General features: G+C 31.1%; 1 protein-coding gene across 2 annotated transcripts in view; it reads left to right on the forward strand.

The window, feature by feature from the left end:
• The window catches only part of Grid2 (glutamate ionotropic receptor delta type subunit 2), a 1,442,266-nt gene that overhangs the window by 255,864 nt on the left and 1,166,850 nt on the right, over positions 1–19,552 (forward strand). For both annotated transcript variants that reach the window (XM_074041373.1, XM_074041371.1), the window contains exon 2: positions 12,303–12,458. In XM_074041373.1, the coding sequence (XP_073897474.1) occupies positions 12,303–12,458 (156 nt within the window). The remainder of the gene's footprint in view (positions 1–12,302; positions 12,459–19,552) is intronic.

A 19,552-nucleotide genomic window follows, 5' to 3' on the forward strand; every position in this document is an offset into this window, starting at 1 on the left:
ATAAATAAGCATTCTTATTGAGCATATTTTAACTTTTTCATATTTTTAGAAAGGTTAATAAAAGATTATGGTTGTTTCTGTGACATCTCTTATATTATGACCAATAACTTATTTAGGCTATTAGCTTTTTGCAACTCCTTTGTTTCTTCTTTATCTTCAACAGAGAATGTTATATACCATGTCAATTTTCAAACTGTCAAGAAATAAATCCAGGGCACACTTAAAGACCCACGTTCCAAAAGCAAAATATTTTTAATTAGGTATTGACTGATCTTCTAATGTAGAATCAGAAACCTTTATGTTTTTAAGTCCAGAAATTCTAGGTTTAAATTTTATGTCCTGTTCTTCCTAAGTGTATGATCAGGTAATTCTTACAACTTTTCTGATTCTCATTCTCCTCATGAGTAAAATGAAGATGAAAAGAGTTATTGCCTGGAATTTTAATTTCTAAAAGTATTATTGTTCTTTTCTTAAGAATAAATTTATAATGGCCAATAGCAACACAACTTTGGCCATTCTGGAAGATAATACTAATAATATTGTTTAAAAGTTGATTTTCCTTAAATATTTTACATACATACATTCCTGTGTACATATATACAGACAAAGACTATAGCTGTAATACATCTTGAAAGGAGAAAGGAATTAGGTCTGTTTTGTAATCATTTCTGGGTAACAAATACTCCAAATTGCCATCTTCTTAAGGATACTCACGTCCTATCACATAGAACTGCTATCTTGTCACTGCTCATGAGATAGTTTGCAGGACAACACCCTAGAAATACCTATGTGTTGCTTTCTATTATAATTCCTTATTCAGTGTATGGAAGAGTTAACACAATATAGGACATTTGGGGATAAAAATTATTTATTTATCTAGTAAAACCAGTTTTATTTTTCAAATGTTCTCATAAAATAGAGAAGAAAATTACAACTGAGTCCAGAGTTAATGAAACCATAAGGTTTGATATTTATATCAGAAAGATACCTTTTTCCTACTGGAAGTATTCCACACAATGCTTACATTTTCTTTAGAAATAAAACCATATTTTATAGAAGTTTTAAAGTGCTTAACTTCAAGAAGCTTATCTGAGTCAATTCATATAGAATAAGATGATTTTTTCATAAAGAGCAGGTTTAAAGATTCTATATTTGTCCATGTGTAGATAGTACATCACCCACATTCACTTTCTTAACTTCCTTCTTTTACCGTCCTCCTCTTGTATGTGAACTCCCCTTAGTGTGACCTGTTTTTCATAATATTGCTGTATTTGTATTACCACTGTAAGACAAGGACTAAGGAAGAAATTAGAAAATAAAGGAGATAAACCATTTTGGCTTATAATACATATATACATGGAGTGTCACAAGGAAACTCCCTGTGTAGCTATCTTAAACAAGAAAAATGTCATTTTTTTTCTCTTTTACAAATTCAGAGAATAGGAGGGAAGAACAGGTCCTTCCTGGGAGGGGGAGTATGGTACCAGTGGGAAGGGTGAGAAGGTGGATGTGTTATAAATACTGTGTACACATGTATGTAAATGGAAAATGACATCTGTTGAAACAATTCCAAGAAAGGAGGCAGATTGGGGTAAAGGAGAATGGTGGAGGTTGTGAATTCAAGTATGATATATTGCAAGAACTTTTGTAAATGTCACAATGCACCCCTGCCAGCACAACAATAAAAAAAATAGAAACAAGTCCCAACAAAGATATTATTTATGTCTTAAGCATTCAATTAGGTGTGTAGAGGACCGCTAAACTATGTTATTTGTGTGCACAATGTGTTTGACTCTTCTAAGAGGATACCATTCATGCACTTTTGGTTATCCACATATTTTGTTGACATATGATTTTACCCTTAGTGCTATATACCAGTTTTCACAGATTTTTTAAATGGAAATTTAAGGAGGTACTAAAAGAATACAGTGAATTGTTATAGGAGAAAAATGTTAAATCTCTTCCATTTCTAAAAATATCTACAACTCTTCTCCCTAAACAGACTTTTCAATTAGCTACCTTATTATATTTTTTTAATGTATCCTATTGGTATAGAAAGAGTTTGAGTTGTGGAGTCTTTTCTTAGACCTTTTTTGTTGTTGTTGTAATGGAAGTTAAATTTATACTAATGGGATGAATGTCTCTTCAATTAGACATATGATATCAAGAAAGGGGTTGCAAGCCACCAAACAAATCTGTGGATTTCTTCAAAGATTCATAAGAAAGGACAGAAAAGAATTTAAAGATTTAAACATTGCCACTTTCATAAATGAAAATCTAAAATGTTGAACTTTCAATATCTAGTGATTTTTACCATTGAAAATATTCTTAAGAGAACTAATCTTTGAAATGTTTACTCAGCAAGATAATGGAGAAATGCATAAGTTATACTGAGAGAATCTATGTTCCCACATATATGGTGGTTTTAAAGATTAACCTCCTATTTTATTCCACATGGAAGACTCAGCGTCTCTGTTTCTTAGGCAACCTGCATTTCCTTTTCTCTCTGGGTCTGGAAAACTTGCACAGAGGCAGACATTTCAGGTGACATTATTATCAGGTTAAGTGTGCCTTATGTTTCTGGAAATTATTCAACAATTTCAAATGAAATGTTACTTTTGGTGTTATTGGAAACTGGGGCTGAGGAAAAGGTCTTGGGTTGAAATGAATCCCACTTGATGAATATGATTTAGTTCATACTTTGAGGGTATGTCCACTGAAACATAAAATCTCTACAAGAAATCTCTGTATATAATCATTAACATTTTCTCTTCTTAGTCCATGATGTGCTCTTCCTATTTTAAGTCACTTTATGTTGATAATTTAAGGAAAATTAATGATTTAAAAGTGTTGGCCATATTAAAAATGTTTGCTTTTGAGAGTGAAATATAAATTCTAGTGAACCTGTAAGCATTTTGGAAATCTGTGTGGAATTTTCTCCTTTGAGTTATACCTATTTACATTACCCATAACTAATTCCCTTGTTGTTATTGGAAATATCTTCTTTGAAATTGAGTCTATCTTCAAAATAAGAATGATACTTGCTTACAAATTAAATAATTATGGTGAGTGGAGTGAGATTAATATTACCATGTTCTTTAAACATGAAGGGAAATGTGCTAAAAAAAGCACTAGATATTTGAATTTAATGAATAGGTTAGTTTCTGTACCTGTTCACAACTTCAATATCATAGATCTAAGTAAATTATTAAAGATCTTTATATATAAAGTTGATGGCTATGTCATCCTGTTAGAATCATTCATCACTAAAGTGAGTTCTTAAAAATTGAAAGTCCAGAGAATTGACCTGTAAATTCAGCATTTTAGAATATACCATAGTGCATATGCTTTTGGAATTCAACCTTATTTTAAAGTAACTGAAAATGTTTTTATCTAATCTAAGGCATAGAAATTTATTTTAATTAAGTTCTTATTATATTATAGATAATTCTCCCAAGACAGACATAGAAATTTATTTTAATTAAGTTCTTATTATATAATAGATAATTCTTCCAAGACAGACTTAAACATAAAATTTGAGAAAGAATATGTAAATATTTTGGCTAAATGACTGGTTTCTTTTAAGATATAGTATAACTTAATTCATTATTGTGCTTATTGTGTATACCAGAAGTATGCAAAAATATCATTTAGAAACTTTTGTAAGTTAGACTTTATTAATAAAATTTGATCACATATAAAGTAACTTTAAGACATGTTTTACAATTTTAATATGCAAATTTTCTCTTATTACAATAATTATGAAAATAAAAAGCAATAAACATTTGATTATATGGAATTTATTATATTGAATATAGTGCCCAGTATTAATAACATAGTTTTTATAGGAAGTTTATCTAGAAAATAAGAGCTGTATATCCTGCAGCCCAGCTGTTCTCACCAGCTACTGATTCTTAACACCATTTTCCTCAGAGGATTATCAATGAAATAATGTCTGTGCATTACTTAGCACTAATAAATGCAAATCACTATTGTTATTATTGAATTTGTTATTAACTGGAGAGGAACATAGCGAAGCACAGTTTTCTCTAATTTGGAATAATATTTACTAATTGTCATAAATTTGATATATATCCAACACATCCCTTCCAATAGTTAGTTGTTGTTTTGATTTACTCCTCTATTTTGAGCTCTTGTGAAGGGTTAGATAAGGTGAACGGATGAAAATATGCCTCTTGAAGAAAGGAAGAATTTCATGCCTACAAGAGTATTAGCAAATGCATTTATTGTATATGTAAATGTGTGCATATATTTTTGTGTACATGTGTATAAATATATACACATAAAATCAGTGTTTTCACCTCCATTTTCATAATATTGCAGTAAAATAGCACCTTGACTCTCTGCTTATGTAAAAATACAAAGTGATATAGGAAATGCTAATCTCATTCCCTTCTTATATAATTTTTCCTACTGTCTAATATTTTTGAACATCTAAAACCATTTTTTAAAAAAAGCAGTAAAACTAGGGGTGAAGTAAAGGAGAAAGCTGGTTTTTTTTTTTTTGCATATTTGTAACATCTGTGATTACTTGCCCTCCTTTTAAAATGCATTTTTAATTTCCACTGGCAGTAGTGGGAAAGGTAGAGGAAAAATATAAATCTCTTGATTTGGATATCTGCTCACAGTACAATTAATGTGTATGCACAGTACACTGCTAAAATTATATAAAAATCCATTTGTGAATAGTAGCATCTAAAGCAGTAAAGAAAGATGATGATTTAACAATTCTGAATAACTATGCAGAATTGTAAATCCAGCTGTGACCAATAAATTGCCTCAAGGCAAAAAGTTGTGCTTTCTTCTTTCTTTCAAACTCTTACATTAGAATTGTTGAGGCTTTTAAGGCAAAGGAAGTAAATGTTATGCAAGGCTAGTCTTGCACTCAGATTTCTACTATGATTTACCAGTTTTAAATCCACCAAGTCTTATAATTAATGAATTTGATATCCTAATCACCAGTTATCCAATACATATATATAAATATACACATACACACAAGACATAATATATATGTATATGTATATACATACAGATATATATGTATAGTCTCCACAAAAATAATTGAAATGAAAAATTATAACATGGAAGAAACAGCTGCAAACTTGAAGCCAAAAAACTTATTCTCCTACTCTACCACTCATAACTTTTGGCTGTATAACTTGGGGTAAATCATTTAAAAATCTTTTCATTTCCATTTCTGAAAAGTTTTATATATACACCATCTCTAAAATTCTTTCAGCTATGTTTGTAAAAAGCACGGGATTGCCTGTTTTCATTGTCTTAACAATGTGTCATAATTCTGCTGTGATCTGATTCAACATGTAATAAATGTCAATTGTTCTGCCATTGGATCATTTGAGGAACAGAGACATGGGTAGGTGTTTGAATGGATGAGTGCAAGAATCCATGTGGATGATGTATGGGATGAAAGAAGAAAATGTGAAGAAGAAAATCATATGCAAACATAGGAGAAGAGAAACATGGGAATGGGGTGATGGGAGGGAGGCAGAGAGGGAGAGAGAGAGAAAGAGAGAGAGAGAGAGAGAGATCAGTCTTGATTCAAAAAAATTGAAGTTTAAATTTCACAGCATGTAATACCAACTATGTTGCATTTAATTTTTTTTTTAAAAAAGTAGATTTACTACCCTAAAAAATTTATATATTTAGGCAAAGTTAAGAGATTAAAGTTGAACTTTGTAACTGGAAAAAAGGTATTTTTTGTTTTATTTTCAACTAAGAAATCTGAGTGAAGTTATATTGAGGCAGTTGTTTCCCACATGAGTTTTACATGTATGATAAACTGTTCAAGGGCATGGTAGAAATTTTGATAGTTGCTTGCATTTTAGAATAATTCATTTAAAATTTATGTTATGTTAGTTATACAAAATGCTAGATAGATAGATAGATCTCTTTCAGTAATTCTGCTGACTCCTCATGTGGAAAAGTTTCTTTAAGCTATGTCAAAAGTTTTTCCAATATTTTAACAGGAAAGTCTGAGCTCAATGGTGACATTTTCTTTTTCTAGTCTCTTACCAGCTAAACAGTGTTTCTTTTGCTACTCTATGATATTTATAAGACAAAAGGAATTTAAATATTCAAACTAAAAATAAAAGTGTGTGATTACTACCTTGCTGAAAAACTTCATTCTTCTAGAGTTCTAATAATATCTGTGATAATTCACATGCAAGTACATTTGCAAGCTTAGTTTTATTTTAATTTAGTTTTAGTTATAGCATGTCTTATTCTTATATCTGAATTTGGTATCCTATGTTACACTCTTATGGCTAACTTAGACAAATGTTAATCAATTAATGTTTCTTGAATATCTAGGTATAAAAATAGTTTCTATGACCCAGGGAATGATATTTTGCTAATGAAACAAGACATGAATCTATAGTGCAGACCACACCATGAATAAAGACACAGAAGTGCAAAAAATTACAATGTATTAGGAATTACTGAGTTGTTTAGGTTTGTGCTCTTATAAGTATTTTATTTAGCAGGCATATTTGCAAATGTGAATTTATGTGAAAGTATTTTTATGGTCTAAAGTACTGTCTTGTTCTAAATACATAAACTCTACATCCACACACAGGTACTATCTGGGAAAATGATACCAGTGGGAGGGGAAGGGTAATGGGGAAAAGGTGTAAGAGGGTGAATAGAGTGCAAATACTGTGTACACAGATATGTAAATGGAAAAATGGGACCTCCTGAAACTATTCCAGGAATGAGGGGAAAGGAGGATAGAGGACAATGTTGGAGGGGATGAATTCAAGCATGACATATTGTAAGAATTTTTGTAAATGTTACAATGTACCCCCACCCAGAAAAACAATTTAAAAAATAAAATAACAGAAATAAAGTACTGTGGTTTTTCAGTTACTTCTGTTTTATAACTTTGTATTATAGAATAATTTATCATTTTCTTATAAACAGTTGAATCAATACTTTTATACATGATATGTCACAATAATTAAAATTGAGATGTCAGCAGGGTTCTAAGATTATCATAAATGATAATTACATTTCCAAATTTACTTTTGCCTAAATTTGATATTTGTTGATATGTTTCTAATTTGCCTACTGGTCTTATGAAAATTATAATCAATGGTATAATACATAATACAAACTCATAGACTTAATGACCTTCCTAATGGTAGAAGAACATAAGTAAACATGATAGGTTGCATTTAGAATCATCTATTTGACTATATGTCACCCTTTGTTATAAGGATTAGAAACATTTTCTCCTCCAGTGGAAGAAACAGAAATATCAAACTCTAGGAATGGAGATAACTAAACATAAATTGTAAAATATCGATATTCAGAAAGTTTTATTTTTAGCCTTATTGCTTGATCATTCTTCCATCCAGTTTAGTCGATGGGAAATGTATACAGAATTTAATCTGTTGATCAAACATCATGGGTGTATGTATCTATGATGTGCAAGTGGTAGAAGAATCATGTCATCTTGAAAAGTATAATTTTCTTTCCACCCCAAGGTTAGAAATAAAACTGACAGTAAAAATATGCTAATAAAATGCTGAAAAAGGAAATTTGTACTGTATCGTCTTGTTAGTTATGCAGTTATGACTGTTGCATTTGTGAAACCATTCAGATAAAAGTAAGTCTAAAATGTTGTGCATTGGATGAGATTAGTAATATGTGTGTAGCAACCATAAAGGATAAGCAGTTGATGTGACTGAGACTACTAGAAGTACATAAAATTAAGGACCCCATCACCAAGATTCTTCCTCTGAAACTGACCGGGTTCTATTCAAAATGATTTGTTTCATACAAAATGCTGCCATACTCTCTGTTGGTACAAAGCCAATTTAAGAGGAGATTTTATAGCTGAAGGAAAAAGAAAATAAATAACTGAGATTTGAAATGTTGGCTAAGATATCCTGTTCTTTGGTTATGCTGTTTGCAATAAGATAAACTATTTCTCCTGCGTACTTCCTTTCTGTTAGCAGAAAGATGAACTGTTTCTTTTGTGCATTTCTTTTCAGTATATCTTAATTCAGGACCGAATTGACTAATATGCTATCATTTCTGCAGGTTTCTACCATTTATTAAGCCTGGCTTAATGTTTAAAGCAATATTAAGTGTTCTGTCAGGTAACAGTAAAATGCTTCCATTAAAAATGTATTAACAATACTCTGCAGAAGTCAGTAGCATCACCTGCTATAAAATAAGGTTGATTAGAAACCCTCCTTTTTTAAATTTTTAATAAAATATCTTGTATTTCAGCTATAATTTCTTTAGGAGGCCAAGGTGTAGCAAAGTTCTCGCACCATTTATTGTATAACGAATCAGTCTAGAATGAAAAGAAGTCTAGTCATTTCATGCAAGAAGTTTAAGAAAATAAAAGAGCAGAGTTATAAGTAGACACCAGAACAAAAATTAATGTTAAAATTAATAGTCCTTCAGATGTACTGGTTTCTGATAACAGGAAAGAAGTGAGTCACTTTAGTTGAAATAGAGAAAAACAGACCAATCATGACCCATTTATGTAAAATACAAGAGAGGGGATATGAATGTTATTCCTGAATGCTGAGTAGACAGTGTTACTTATCTAAGTTTGCCAGAATTGTTTTTGAAACACAGTCTCACTCTGTAGTCCAGGTTGGCCTCAAAGTCATGGTCCTCCTGCTTCCACCTCCTGAGTGTTGGGATTATAGATGTCACCACCATATCTAGCTTAGACTTTTTGAAATAAATTATTTTAGTGAGAAACCCTCCTTTTAAAAGACACATTTAGAATCCATGGCACGCTGAAACATCTCTATACCAATGCACATCACTTCTTTGTGATAGACATTTAGATTATCTGGTTTAAAATGAACTGGCTACTTTAGCCCAATTATAGGAAATTTATATCTTGCTTCCTAGAAACTACTAAAGAAAGTTGTATATCTGAATCTGATAGTATTACATTATTCTATATTAGTCTATATTTGCATCAGAGTTATCACATATTTAAATATGTCTTCATAAAGAAGGCTTAAATATGGAAGATAAATCTAACATTGTGTAAATAGTTGTACAAATTCTTGATCTAAACAGTATAATTCTACATGTTTCACAAATGACAGGATAGATCAAAAGTATAAAATGTGTATTATCACTTTGGTTACATTAGTAAACTACTAATATTCTGGCTAACAAATAAGATAATTGGACATGATCTATTTCTATGTCAATTAAAATTATTAACTCTCATCTCTAATATACGCCACCATGTACAAGTGTTCAAAATACATAGAAAATAGATACTAGAGAGCACATGTCTAAGCACTGGCACCATGAATCTATAAGAGCCAGGATAAGTGAAAGTAAGTTTCTCACATTATGCCGCCTGGAGATCAGTTTCCAAGGTGAGGTCATCTCAGGATAGAAAGGTTACTTGTGACATTAGAACCTGACATGTTTCATACTTGTTTTATTGTGCATTGACTCATGTGTTGAATAATATATATTTAATATCCTTATCTGTCTTTTACTAGAAGGCTTAGATATTTAATCACAGTTGTATAAAGTCAACTGAATTGTTATGTGAAATGTCTGCATTTATGTATGCATATGTGTTTCTGTGAAAAGTACATACATGTTAGATATGCATTTGTGTATGCATATAGGCTATCTTTCTACATGTGCTTATAATCACATTTAGACATCTAAAACATGCTATCTTCATATATGTACAATTTTTATAATAACACAATAAAACGAATAAACTAGTCAAGAAACATAATTGTGCGCATATAGATATGTATTTGATAGGTATATATAGTCACTTCTTTATTATGTTATTTAATCTGAGATATACTTCTTTTTAATTGATCAAATTTTTATAACTAAAATGTAAACAACCACAAATGAGGAACTGCTTACAACTAAAAGAGTCAGAATAGCACAAATAAGCCATGGATAATGAAATGGAGGAGAGTTCCTCAGATTTGCAGTAAATTCAAAGTCCACATGAAAAAGTTTTATACTTCATACATACAATGTTGAAGACAGTATTTACTAGTGATTTAGGAGCAAGGACATTAGAGGGAAGGCCAGTGCTCTGGCTCTTATTGTGAAGCTTTTCTCATAATGAATATGTGGCACATTTTTTGCACTAAATCTTCTTTTAAATTAGGATTTATTCATTGTATAGGGGGATTCATTGACAATTCAAAATAGGCTTATTTTGTACATTGGTTAGCTTACCCCCAACGACTCTCCCCCTCGACCTCCTCCCCACCCCCACCTAACACAATTGTAAGAGGTTTCTTTGTTGTATTTCATATAAGTATCTAAAGTCCATCCACCATATGCCCTCACCTAAATCACCTTCATTCACCCTCTCCCCTCCCACTAGTAGCCACCCTCACAATATTTATTTTATAGTCCTGACTTTCATTATTAATATTTAAGTTGATGTTCCAAGGGATTTCTCAATGTGTGCCCACTGTGAGTCAATTTTACTTTGGTCTGTTCAACCCCTTCCATGCTTTTCCTTAGACTTTTAACTCCCATCCCATTTTTCAATAGCTTTCAATATATATCTTTATATCCTCTACCTTCACAGATCTTATCTATTATGATATTGTTGATGGCGTATCATTCTCTTTTCCTTTTCCTCCTTCCCTGAGTTCCATAGAGTAGTTCTGCTATTACAAACATGTTCTACATATAAGTTTGTATGCAGTCATATTTGGTTTTGTGTATATGTTTATCTTTTGGATCTATCCTCCATGTATCAGAGAGAACATGTGACCTTTGAGCCTGGCTTACTTCATTTAATCTTAATTTCCATAATCATATCTGTATCTAATAGTATATAGATAGATATAATAATGTAAAGAACTGTATAGATAGATATAATAATGTAAAGAACTGAGATACTGAAAAATTAATGTAAGAATTAAGCCATGTTTGAATTATAGTACTTGTTTACTTACTTTTATTATATATACTTGGTAAGGAAATGATTGCTATCATCAAGCAAGCTAATACACTCATCACTTTATATAGTTACCTTTGGGTGCATATGTTTCTGGGTAAGAATACCTAAAATCTACTCTCAACACTTGTTTCAGTGTCCAGTATCATTATAGTCCTTGTTCTATACATTCAGTCTCTACACTTTTCATCCTACATAACTGCATAACTACATAACTTCCATAACTTCCATCTCCCTCCTTCTTCCCCCAAAACCCATAGCAACCATTTTTCTAATCTCTGATTCTGAGTTTGACTATTTAGAGTCCACATATAAGTGACGTAGCATTTTTCTTTCTGTGTCTAGCTTATTTCATTTAGTATAATGTTCTCTAGTTTAATCCATGTTGTAAATTACAGTGCTCTATTTTTTAAAATTCTAACATGTATTGAGAACTTGCTGTTTAATTTTCATAACATATTTACAATTCTCATTTAATGTACATAACAATTAATAGAAATAGATATTATTCTTGTCATTTTTTACACATAATGAATGTGAGGCTTAGAATTTCAGTACTTTACTGAAGGTCATATACTTAACCACTGACAGAATCAGCATTTGAAATCAATCCATTTGCTCTGAGAACTGTGATGTTTAACCAATATACTGTGGCTAACCAGTCAATAAAAAGGAACCACTATATTTGTCATTATCACTTTTGTATTTGTGTGAAAAAAGCCACAGAGATCTCCAAGCACTTGAGTTAGTTTTTCAGAAAGTACTTCTTCCTTTCTCAGTTCAGAGATTTGTATATGCCTAACTTTTCTATAAATATTGAGTCTACTCCTATAAAAGGTAATAAAACCCCTCTTCAAAATAAAGGGGGCAGGAAGGATAAAAGAAGAAATAAAAAGCAAAAAAAATAAGATCATAAGAGCTTTATTCTTTTATATTTTGTGGACACTCAGAAATTTTCCAGACTGTATCTTCTATTTCTCAGAAAAAAATTCTGCAAGTCAAACTATGAGTAACTAAAGACCTTATGATACAAGATTTCCAATGTATATGCCATGCTGTCCTGCAAAACCTTTTTATACCTGTTATATTGTCTTCCCTGTGCTCTTCCTGCAATAACACTTTGTCTTTGGAAGAAGTGACTATATATTCCTGCTCAGCTATCATAACCCTTCCAGTACAGTTTGTTTCCATAATAAATAAAGTGCATGCTTTAAATGAAACTATACATTTTTCAAATGTGTAAGTCTTTTACCATATTTCCAAAGGGTATGACAGATACTTACGTTATTGTTTAATGGCAACACTCACTTCTTTCTAGGAGCAATTTTTGATGAATCTGCCAAAAAGGATGATGAGGTGTTTCGCACAGCAGTTGGTGACCTCAATCAGAATGAGGAAATCTTACAGACTGAGAAAATCACATTTTCAGTGACATTTGTTGATGGCAACAACCCTTTTCAAGCAGTTCAAGAAGGTAAGGTCCATCAGCAGCCTACTATTTATTTTGATTGTTTTTTATGTTGCTCAGTTCCAATGACAATGAAATTAGGTTCATAAGCAAGCAGTTAAACATGGACATCATTCATCTTTCCTTGCTGCTAATTGAGTATTGTTTTCCTTTGAGAGCACTAGTCTATAAATGTTAAGACCATGCTCTACTTTTTCACAGCCTCATAGGACATAATGGTTTTTTTTAATCAAAATATAAGATGAAATAGGCATAAATATTTACAATGGGAAGCTTGATGGCATTTTATGAATTTTTTAATATAAATGAACCACCTCTTTAAAAATATGACTTTCTATCATAATTTTCACTTGGGACCTTTGGGTGTTGTTGCAACAACATTTCACATGTTCTCATGACAAATGTATTGCTATGAGGAAAACCTTTAGACACTACATACAAATCAAAGATTTTGTACTGGGATACTAATGTAATGACCTAGGCTATAAATTTTTTATGCTATACAAATTTCAAAATATTAAAGCACCATCCTCCATTCTCTCCGTTCATTTGAGTGAATGAAAAGTTTTCATTGACACAAAATAATACAAATTATTTTTACTACACTGGAATGATCATGCCTATCATTGAAATTTTTGATTGAAAAATCTTAGAGTGGTGGAATTCTTTGTTTGATGCTCTTAATCTTATTAAATGTTTGGCTCCTTCTTTGGTAAAGAATTCATTGTTTATGAAATTGTTGCTAGTTGCTATGTTGTAAATTTTTGTGTTCTTCCTAAATTTCTTTGTTGAAAACTAATTCCTATAATGGTGAGATTTAGAGGTGGGGCTTTTGGAAGGTGATTAGGTCAGGAGGAAATACCTAATTAATGGTATTAGTACCCTTACAAAGGAGGATTAGGGAGCCTGTTTGCCCCTTCAGATGAAGGAACAAATGAGAAGACACAGTTTAAGGACCAGAAAAAGAACTCTCACCAGACAGTGTATCTGCTGGTTCCTTGATTGTGAGCTTTCCAGTCTCCAGAACTGTGAGCAATAAATTTTTATTTGTAAATTTCCCATGCAAGATTATAGCAGCACAGACTTTGACACTCATCTGTTTTATAATTTATTGTAATAATGTGGTTAGACAAAGGATAATGACTGCAAAATTAGTTTAGTCAAATGAAGAATTTGATTCACTAAAAATGTAAACAGGATTTGGCAAAAGAATGGTGGGCACCACTTTAGATGTAGTAATGTTTGTCAGGAAACAGTTTTAAAAGACAAACATTGAAGGGGCAACAAAAGAAACCTAAATGTCAGGAAAATATATCTCTTTCATCTATTATTATATCTGTTTGATATGTAGATAACTTTAATTGGAACTTACTTTTGATCAGTAGCACTGGCTACTGTTGAAATTTATGTTTTTTCAGACAATGAATAAGATGAAGGATTGTCTGAAGGATTTTTTTAAATTATTAATTGGGTAGAATAAAGACATTGTAATAGAAAACAGAATTGTTTTAAGAAAAAGCCATCTTTACAAAGAATAAAATAATCTAGCTTACATTAATTTGATGTTTTAATTTTTAATAACTAAATATCAATGCAAATTTCAGATGGATATAAACATCCAATGATTTGCACTTGAAATCATAATTATCTTGGGAATTTGAAAATTTGAATAATGAACATGTTTATATATTTTCTATGGAAATATTTTTAAGCTCTCTAATGTTAAAGTTCATGAAGGAATCTGAAAAATAATAAAGGAGAATTTGAAGATACTCAATAATTTTTAAAAATATATTCGCTAGGAATCATGCTATTCAGTTTTAAGAACTTTCTATGATCACTTTCTTAACCCAAAGGTTTAATGACCAGAATGAGAACAAGAAAAATGTGAGGAAAAATTTATTTTTGTGACTATCTTCTGAGTAATTCTATGTCAATTTTAGCAGATGTTTGAATTAACTTTGAAGAAGACATGCTAAAATACGAGTGTTTTTTGAAAATCCACCTTGACTGAAAAGTAGTAGGAAATAAAGAAATAAAAGCAGCAACTCTGGTAGAAGGGAATTATGAACTCAAAATAAATATCTCCTTCAAACCTTTTATTTGAAAGGTGAAGACATTTTTTTAGATACTACATTGATTTTCTTTTTCACATTTCTTTGTATAACCACTGTGTTTCCAGTAAAATTCTAGAAACAAATATCTCTCAGGAGAACTATAGGGACTTGAAAGAAGTTGTGACACTGAAAGCAAATTGAGACAGGAAATAAGTTTCCCGATAGAGACCACAAGATATTTGTCAAGAAGGAAGAAAGAGCTTGACAGTTTGTCTGATCATTTCTGATACTAGCAGGATGTTCTGAGCCAGTTATTTTGATGGTCTGCTCTGAGTAATGAACCTGAAACAACTTCCAGCAAGCTTTGGAGATAATCTACTTCCCCATTCAATATCAAGAAGGATTTTGGTTCATTTTAGAAGTAAAAATAATTACTTTGAAAGCTCTTTGTAATACGGGTTTGAAATAAAAGAAGGGAAAATATTCGATTTAAAAGAGAGCAAGAAGTAACTCAGATGTACTATTTTCTTAAATATTATGGGAAGGTAATTTAGGAGAAAATGTTAATTGTATCATCAAGAGGACCATTTTTTTATGATCGCATCTCACTGTGATACTGTTAAAATCTATAAAAGAGAATCTAAAAATCACCAGCATTTTTTTCCTTTATTCATTTATTCATATATCCATACATTGTTTGGGCCATTTCTCCCCCCTACGACCTGCCCCCTCCCTTTCTCCCCCACCCGCCTCGCTTCCAGGTAGAACCAGACTCAAATGATAAAACTCTGATTATTTACACATTAGCACCCCTAATGAACTTACAGAAACTCATGGTTTTTTTTTGTGTGTGTGTGTGACTAATAAATGCAATTTTATTCGACTTTATCTTGTTTCAGTTTCACTTGGCTTTTTTTTTTTCATTTTTCTTTTATTATTCATATGTGCATACAAGGATTGGTTCATTTCTCCCCACTGCCCCCACCCCCTCCCTTACCACCCACTCCGCCCCCTCCCTCTCACCCCCCCCCAATACCCAGCAGAAACTATTTTGCCCTTATTTCTAATCTTGTTGTAGAGAGAGTATAAGCAATAATAGGAAGGAACAAGAGTTTTTGCTGGTTGAGAAACTCATGGTTTTGATCTTCATCCCTTTCTCTCTCTCCATCACCTTCCCTTCTCCCTAGTCTCTGCATCTTTTTCAAGCATGTATATAGTTGGTGTATAACTAATGATAGTAAGGATTAGAACATATTAATTAAACCTAATAGTCTGAAACCATAAATTTATGTTATTGTTAGAATTTTTTCCAACTTGCAATATTAAGAATTGATTTTTTTCAGAAATTTATTTTTTTTCTTTGTATTGTCAACACTTACTAAGAAAGAGGGGGATTTACCAATAAACAGGCTATTTAGCCCGTAGATGGTATTGGTATTAGTTAAATCTTCTTTTATAGATTTGGTTATAATTTGGATAATAATAGTTCTTTTTAAGGTGAGTTCCTAAAGAGATATCTCTGTTCAAAAACAGTGCTTACACTCCATTCTCAGAAGAGCAATGACTTTTTTATTGTGTCTTTCATGTTATAACATTAACCTTAGACCTTGTGTATAACTGAACAGTATAAAAATGTTTTAACAAAAGTTCTTTGTAAATGCAATACCTACTTTCAAAATTTTACTTTTCCTATATTTTTGAGTCTATTTTTAGATAAGCTAGTGTGATTTATTTTATATACTGAGTTTGGAGATATTAACCAATGTCAAGGTATTTTTCATAATTTAAATCAGGAGATTTTCCAGATGATTATTTAAAATTTTTGGTAGGCTATTTTGGTAACTGAAAGATAGCTTTTCCCCTCTATAAGGTATGTAAGAGAAAAAAACTCATATATATATATATATATATATATATATGAACCTCAGAAAGTATAAAACTCATATATATATATATGAACCTCAGAAAGTATAAGGGTAGAAAACTGTGAATCTATTTGAAATTTTCACTACATATAACAAATTTTTGTAACCCAAAGAAGTTAAGAAATTCTTGTAATTTCTTTTATAGTTACCAAGTAAGTGTTTAGCAGAAAAAGAACCAAACCAAGACTTTCAGATGGCTGGTCCAATGATTTTCTTTTTATATCTACTATCCAATTTTACACAGATAGGCAGACACACACACACACACACACAAGGTAACGTATTCTAGCCTTCTGTATACTTACATGTGCATAAATATATACATACACACTGATTAGATAACACAGTGTATTCTAGGAATTCCATAAACACTGTAGTAAATGAAAAGGTTAGTAGATTGGTATGCATTGATAGGGGCTTGATATGAATTAGGTATGTGCATAGAATGGAACACTAGGAAAATTTCAATTCAGATGATCAACACAGTTGCCATTACATAATTCACTTTTGTTCTTCTATCTGTGGATTTCCTCAATTGTAAGTAATGAATAATTCAGAGCATATATGATGAATTTTTAATGTTACTTTCATCTCTTCTGTTTTATGACTCTTGAGAGCACTTTCTAGATTTAGGACCTTATACAAGTGATCATTATTTAATTCATCCTTACAGAAGGTTTCACATTGCTGAAATTGCTCCTAGTTCTTCTGTGACTGACTTTAAAATAAATTCAAAAAATATATGGTACCTTATCCAAATAATTGATTATAATCTCTAGAACTCAGAAAAGGCTTTTTGCTAGTTCAATGGAATTAACAAAGGAGCTATTGCTAATTTTCCCTTCTTATTCTTCTCTTATAGATTGTCTTTTCTCCATATCCAGGTATTATATGTAGCAAAGATGTACAAATGTCTGATGTAAAAGACACTGACAACTCTAATGAAAACACGAACCAATGTTTATATTGTTAATTCTTGTCTGAGACCAATGTACTATGGCCCATAAGAGGTGAGAATTTGTAAGGAACAAAAGTCAGGAGAAGTAAAGAGAGTGTGTTTGTAAAAAAAACAAAAAAGAAGAAAGAAATGTCCCCTTGGAAGGTAAATTCAGAAATATGAATCCAATGTAATTCTTACAAGCATTGAATTTGTCAGGAAGAATGTAGAGCATAATGCATTAACATTTAATGATAAGATTTAGCTAAAACATTTTGAAATAATTGCTTATATTAGAAAAATACCTAAAATGTAAAGCTTGATGAATTTAAGGCCAGAGTTACATAATACAATCACAAATTATTCTATTTGTGAGAAAATGTATAACTATCATAATCATTTCTTTCTGATCCATTGCATTCCACTATAAACAAAATAGTTATAATTAGCATCAGGTTTATGAAAAATGTCCAGTGCTTTTAAAATATGAAAATTCACAATAGATCAAAATATCAGGCTATCAGAGAAGCACTCTTTTTATTGAAAAACTTACTTTTCAAAAATGAAAGGTAACCTTTTCCTAAAGAAATGCATGACAATTATCTTTAACAAAGTGTTGATATAGATGGAGATTACATAGTCTAATTTTTCTGTGCATTATTGCTGCTGTTGTAAGATTTTTCTTTGTCTCTTAATACTACACTCTTAAATTTACAAGTCTCTAATACTGTAAGAATTTTGAAACTCAGATGTTTATAGATGTCTGTATTATACTTTCACAGCCCTTTTCCTTTGAGACCTTTTACTTTACTATGTACAATTATGTACTGTGGTATAAGTTCAGCCGTAAAATACGTATTTTACCAATATATGTTGCTCTGGATCTTGTTTTATTAAGAAGAGTGTTTAGCAGCTTTCTATGAAAGCCTTGTTTGAAGGAAATAAAGATTTGTTCTGTTGTTGCTGAAGTGCTTTTTCTAACTTCATAATAAGAGCACACCATTTTCATCTATTCTCTTTCTGCATCTGTTGCTAGAGTGCACAATTATAGTAGTATAATTCATGTTTCAGTCAGTCATTTATGACACTGACTTGTAAAAGAATCTGCTATATGTCTTAAAAGAACACTGACTATGGGGTTTATTAGGTTAAAACCTGCATTTGTCTACACTCTGCAGGTGTAATAAGAGTACATTAAGTACTCATAAAAATAGGTTAAGTTCATGTTGACAAACCAAAGATGACTTTAGTATTTCAAACTATTATCAGTATTATACCCAAGTTTCTAATAATCCAGTTTACTTGCTTAATTTGAGAAAAAAGAATAACCTGACTTCTTATTTGTATATTTAATATTTAGTTTTGCATGTCCTTTGGTAAGTTTTGTTGAGTTTATGAGAATCACATGATGAGTAGATTTCTTTTGTACTCATGTAGCATTTGGTTGAGTTATCTTGGAATTTTCAGAAAGAATCATTATTAGAACATTCACTTTAAAAAGGAACACATAAGATGTCAATGTGCAATAGGAAAAACTGCATATTCCTGGAAAAAAAAGGATGAATCAGCAAAAACTCTCTGAATGCCTGTAAGCATCCAGCCTTGAGCTAATTACTTTGCACAGTGTCGTATTCTCTGTTGTCCTATAGTTTTTCCTACTTAGCTTGATTTTTATTCTATTATCTTATATTGGGTTCTGGCCTACATATACATATCACCTGCTTTTATTCTCCCAATATAGTGCCCTTTTAAAACTCCATTAATTCCTCTTGTAAACCTTGATTCTCCATATTGTAAAATAAAAACTCAAGATATCTACATTTTGGTTAGTATATAAGGGTTAAGTTTAATGGCATTTACCTTTTTGGAAAAAGCATAGAAATTAAGTTTTTGGACCATGAAAGTAGATACCTGTCTATATCTTTATGTGTTTTATACTACTGCTGATTATCTGTGGGCACTTGAATATACGTATTGACTCTAAGACTCAGTTTCTTCATGTGTAAAATGTAGATAAATATACACTCAATGGGGTGGCTGTCATTATTGTATAATGGCTATATTGTAGGCATGCTCCTTTACTAATCTGATTGCAATATAATAATAGTAGAATTGTATTTTATTATTTATAGCCACTGCGTACATTAGTAAATTTCCATCCCTCTCTGATGTTTCCTTCAG

This window comes from Castor canadensis, chromosome 9 (genome assembly GCF_047511655.1).
Source record: "Castor canadensis chromosome 9, mCasCan1.hap1v2, whole genome shotgun sequence".
Classification (NCBI taxonomy): domain Eukaryota; kingdom Metazoa; phylum Chordata; class Mammalia; order Rodentia; family Castoridae; genus Castor; species Castor canadensis.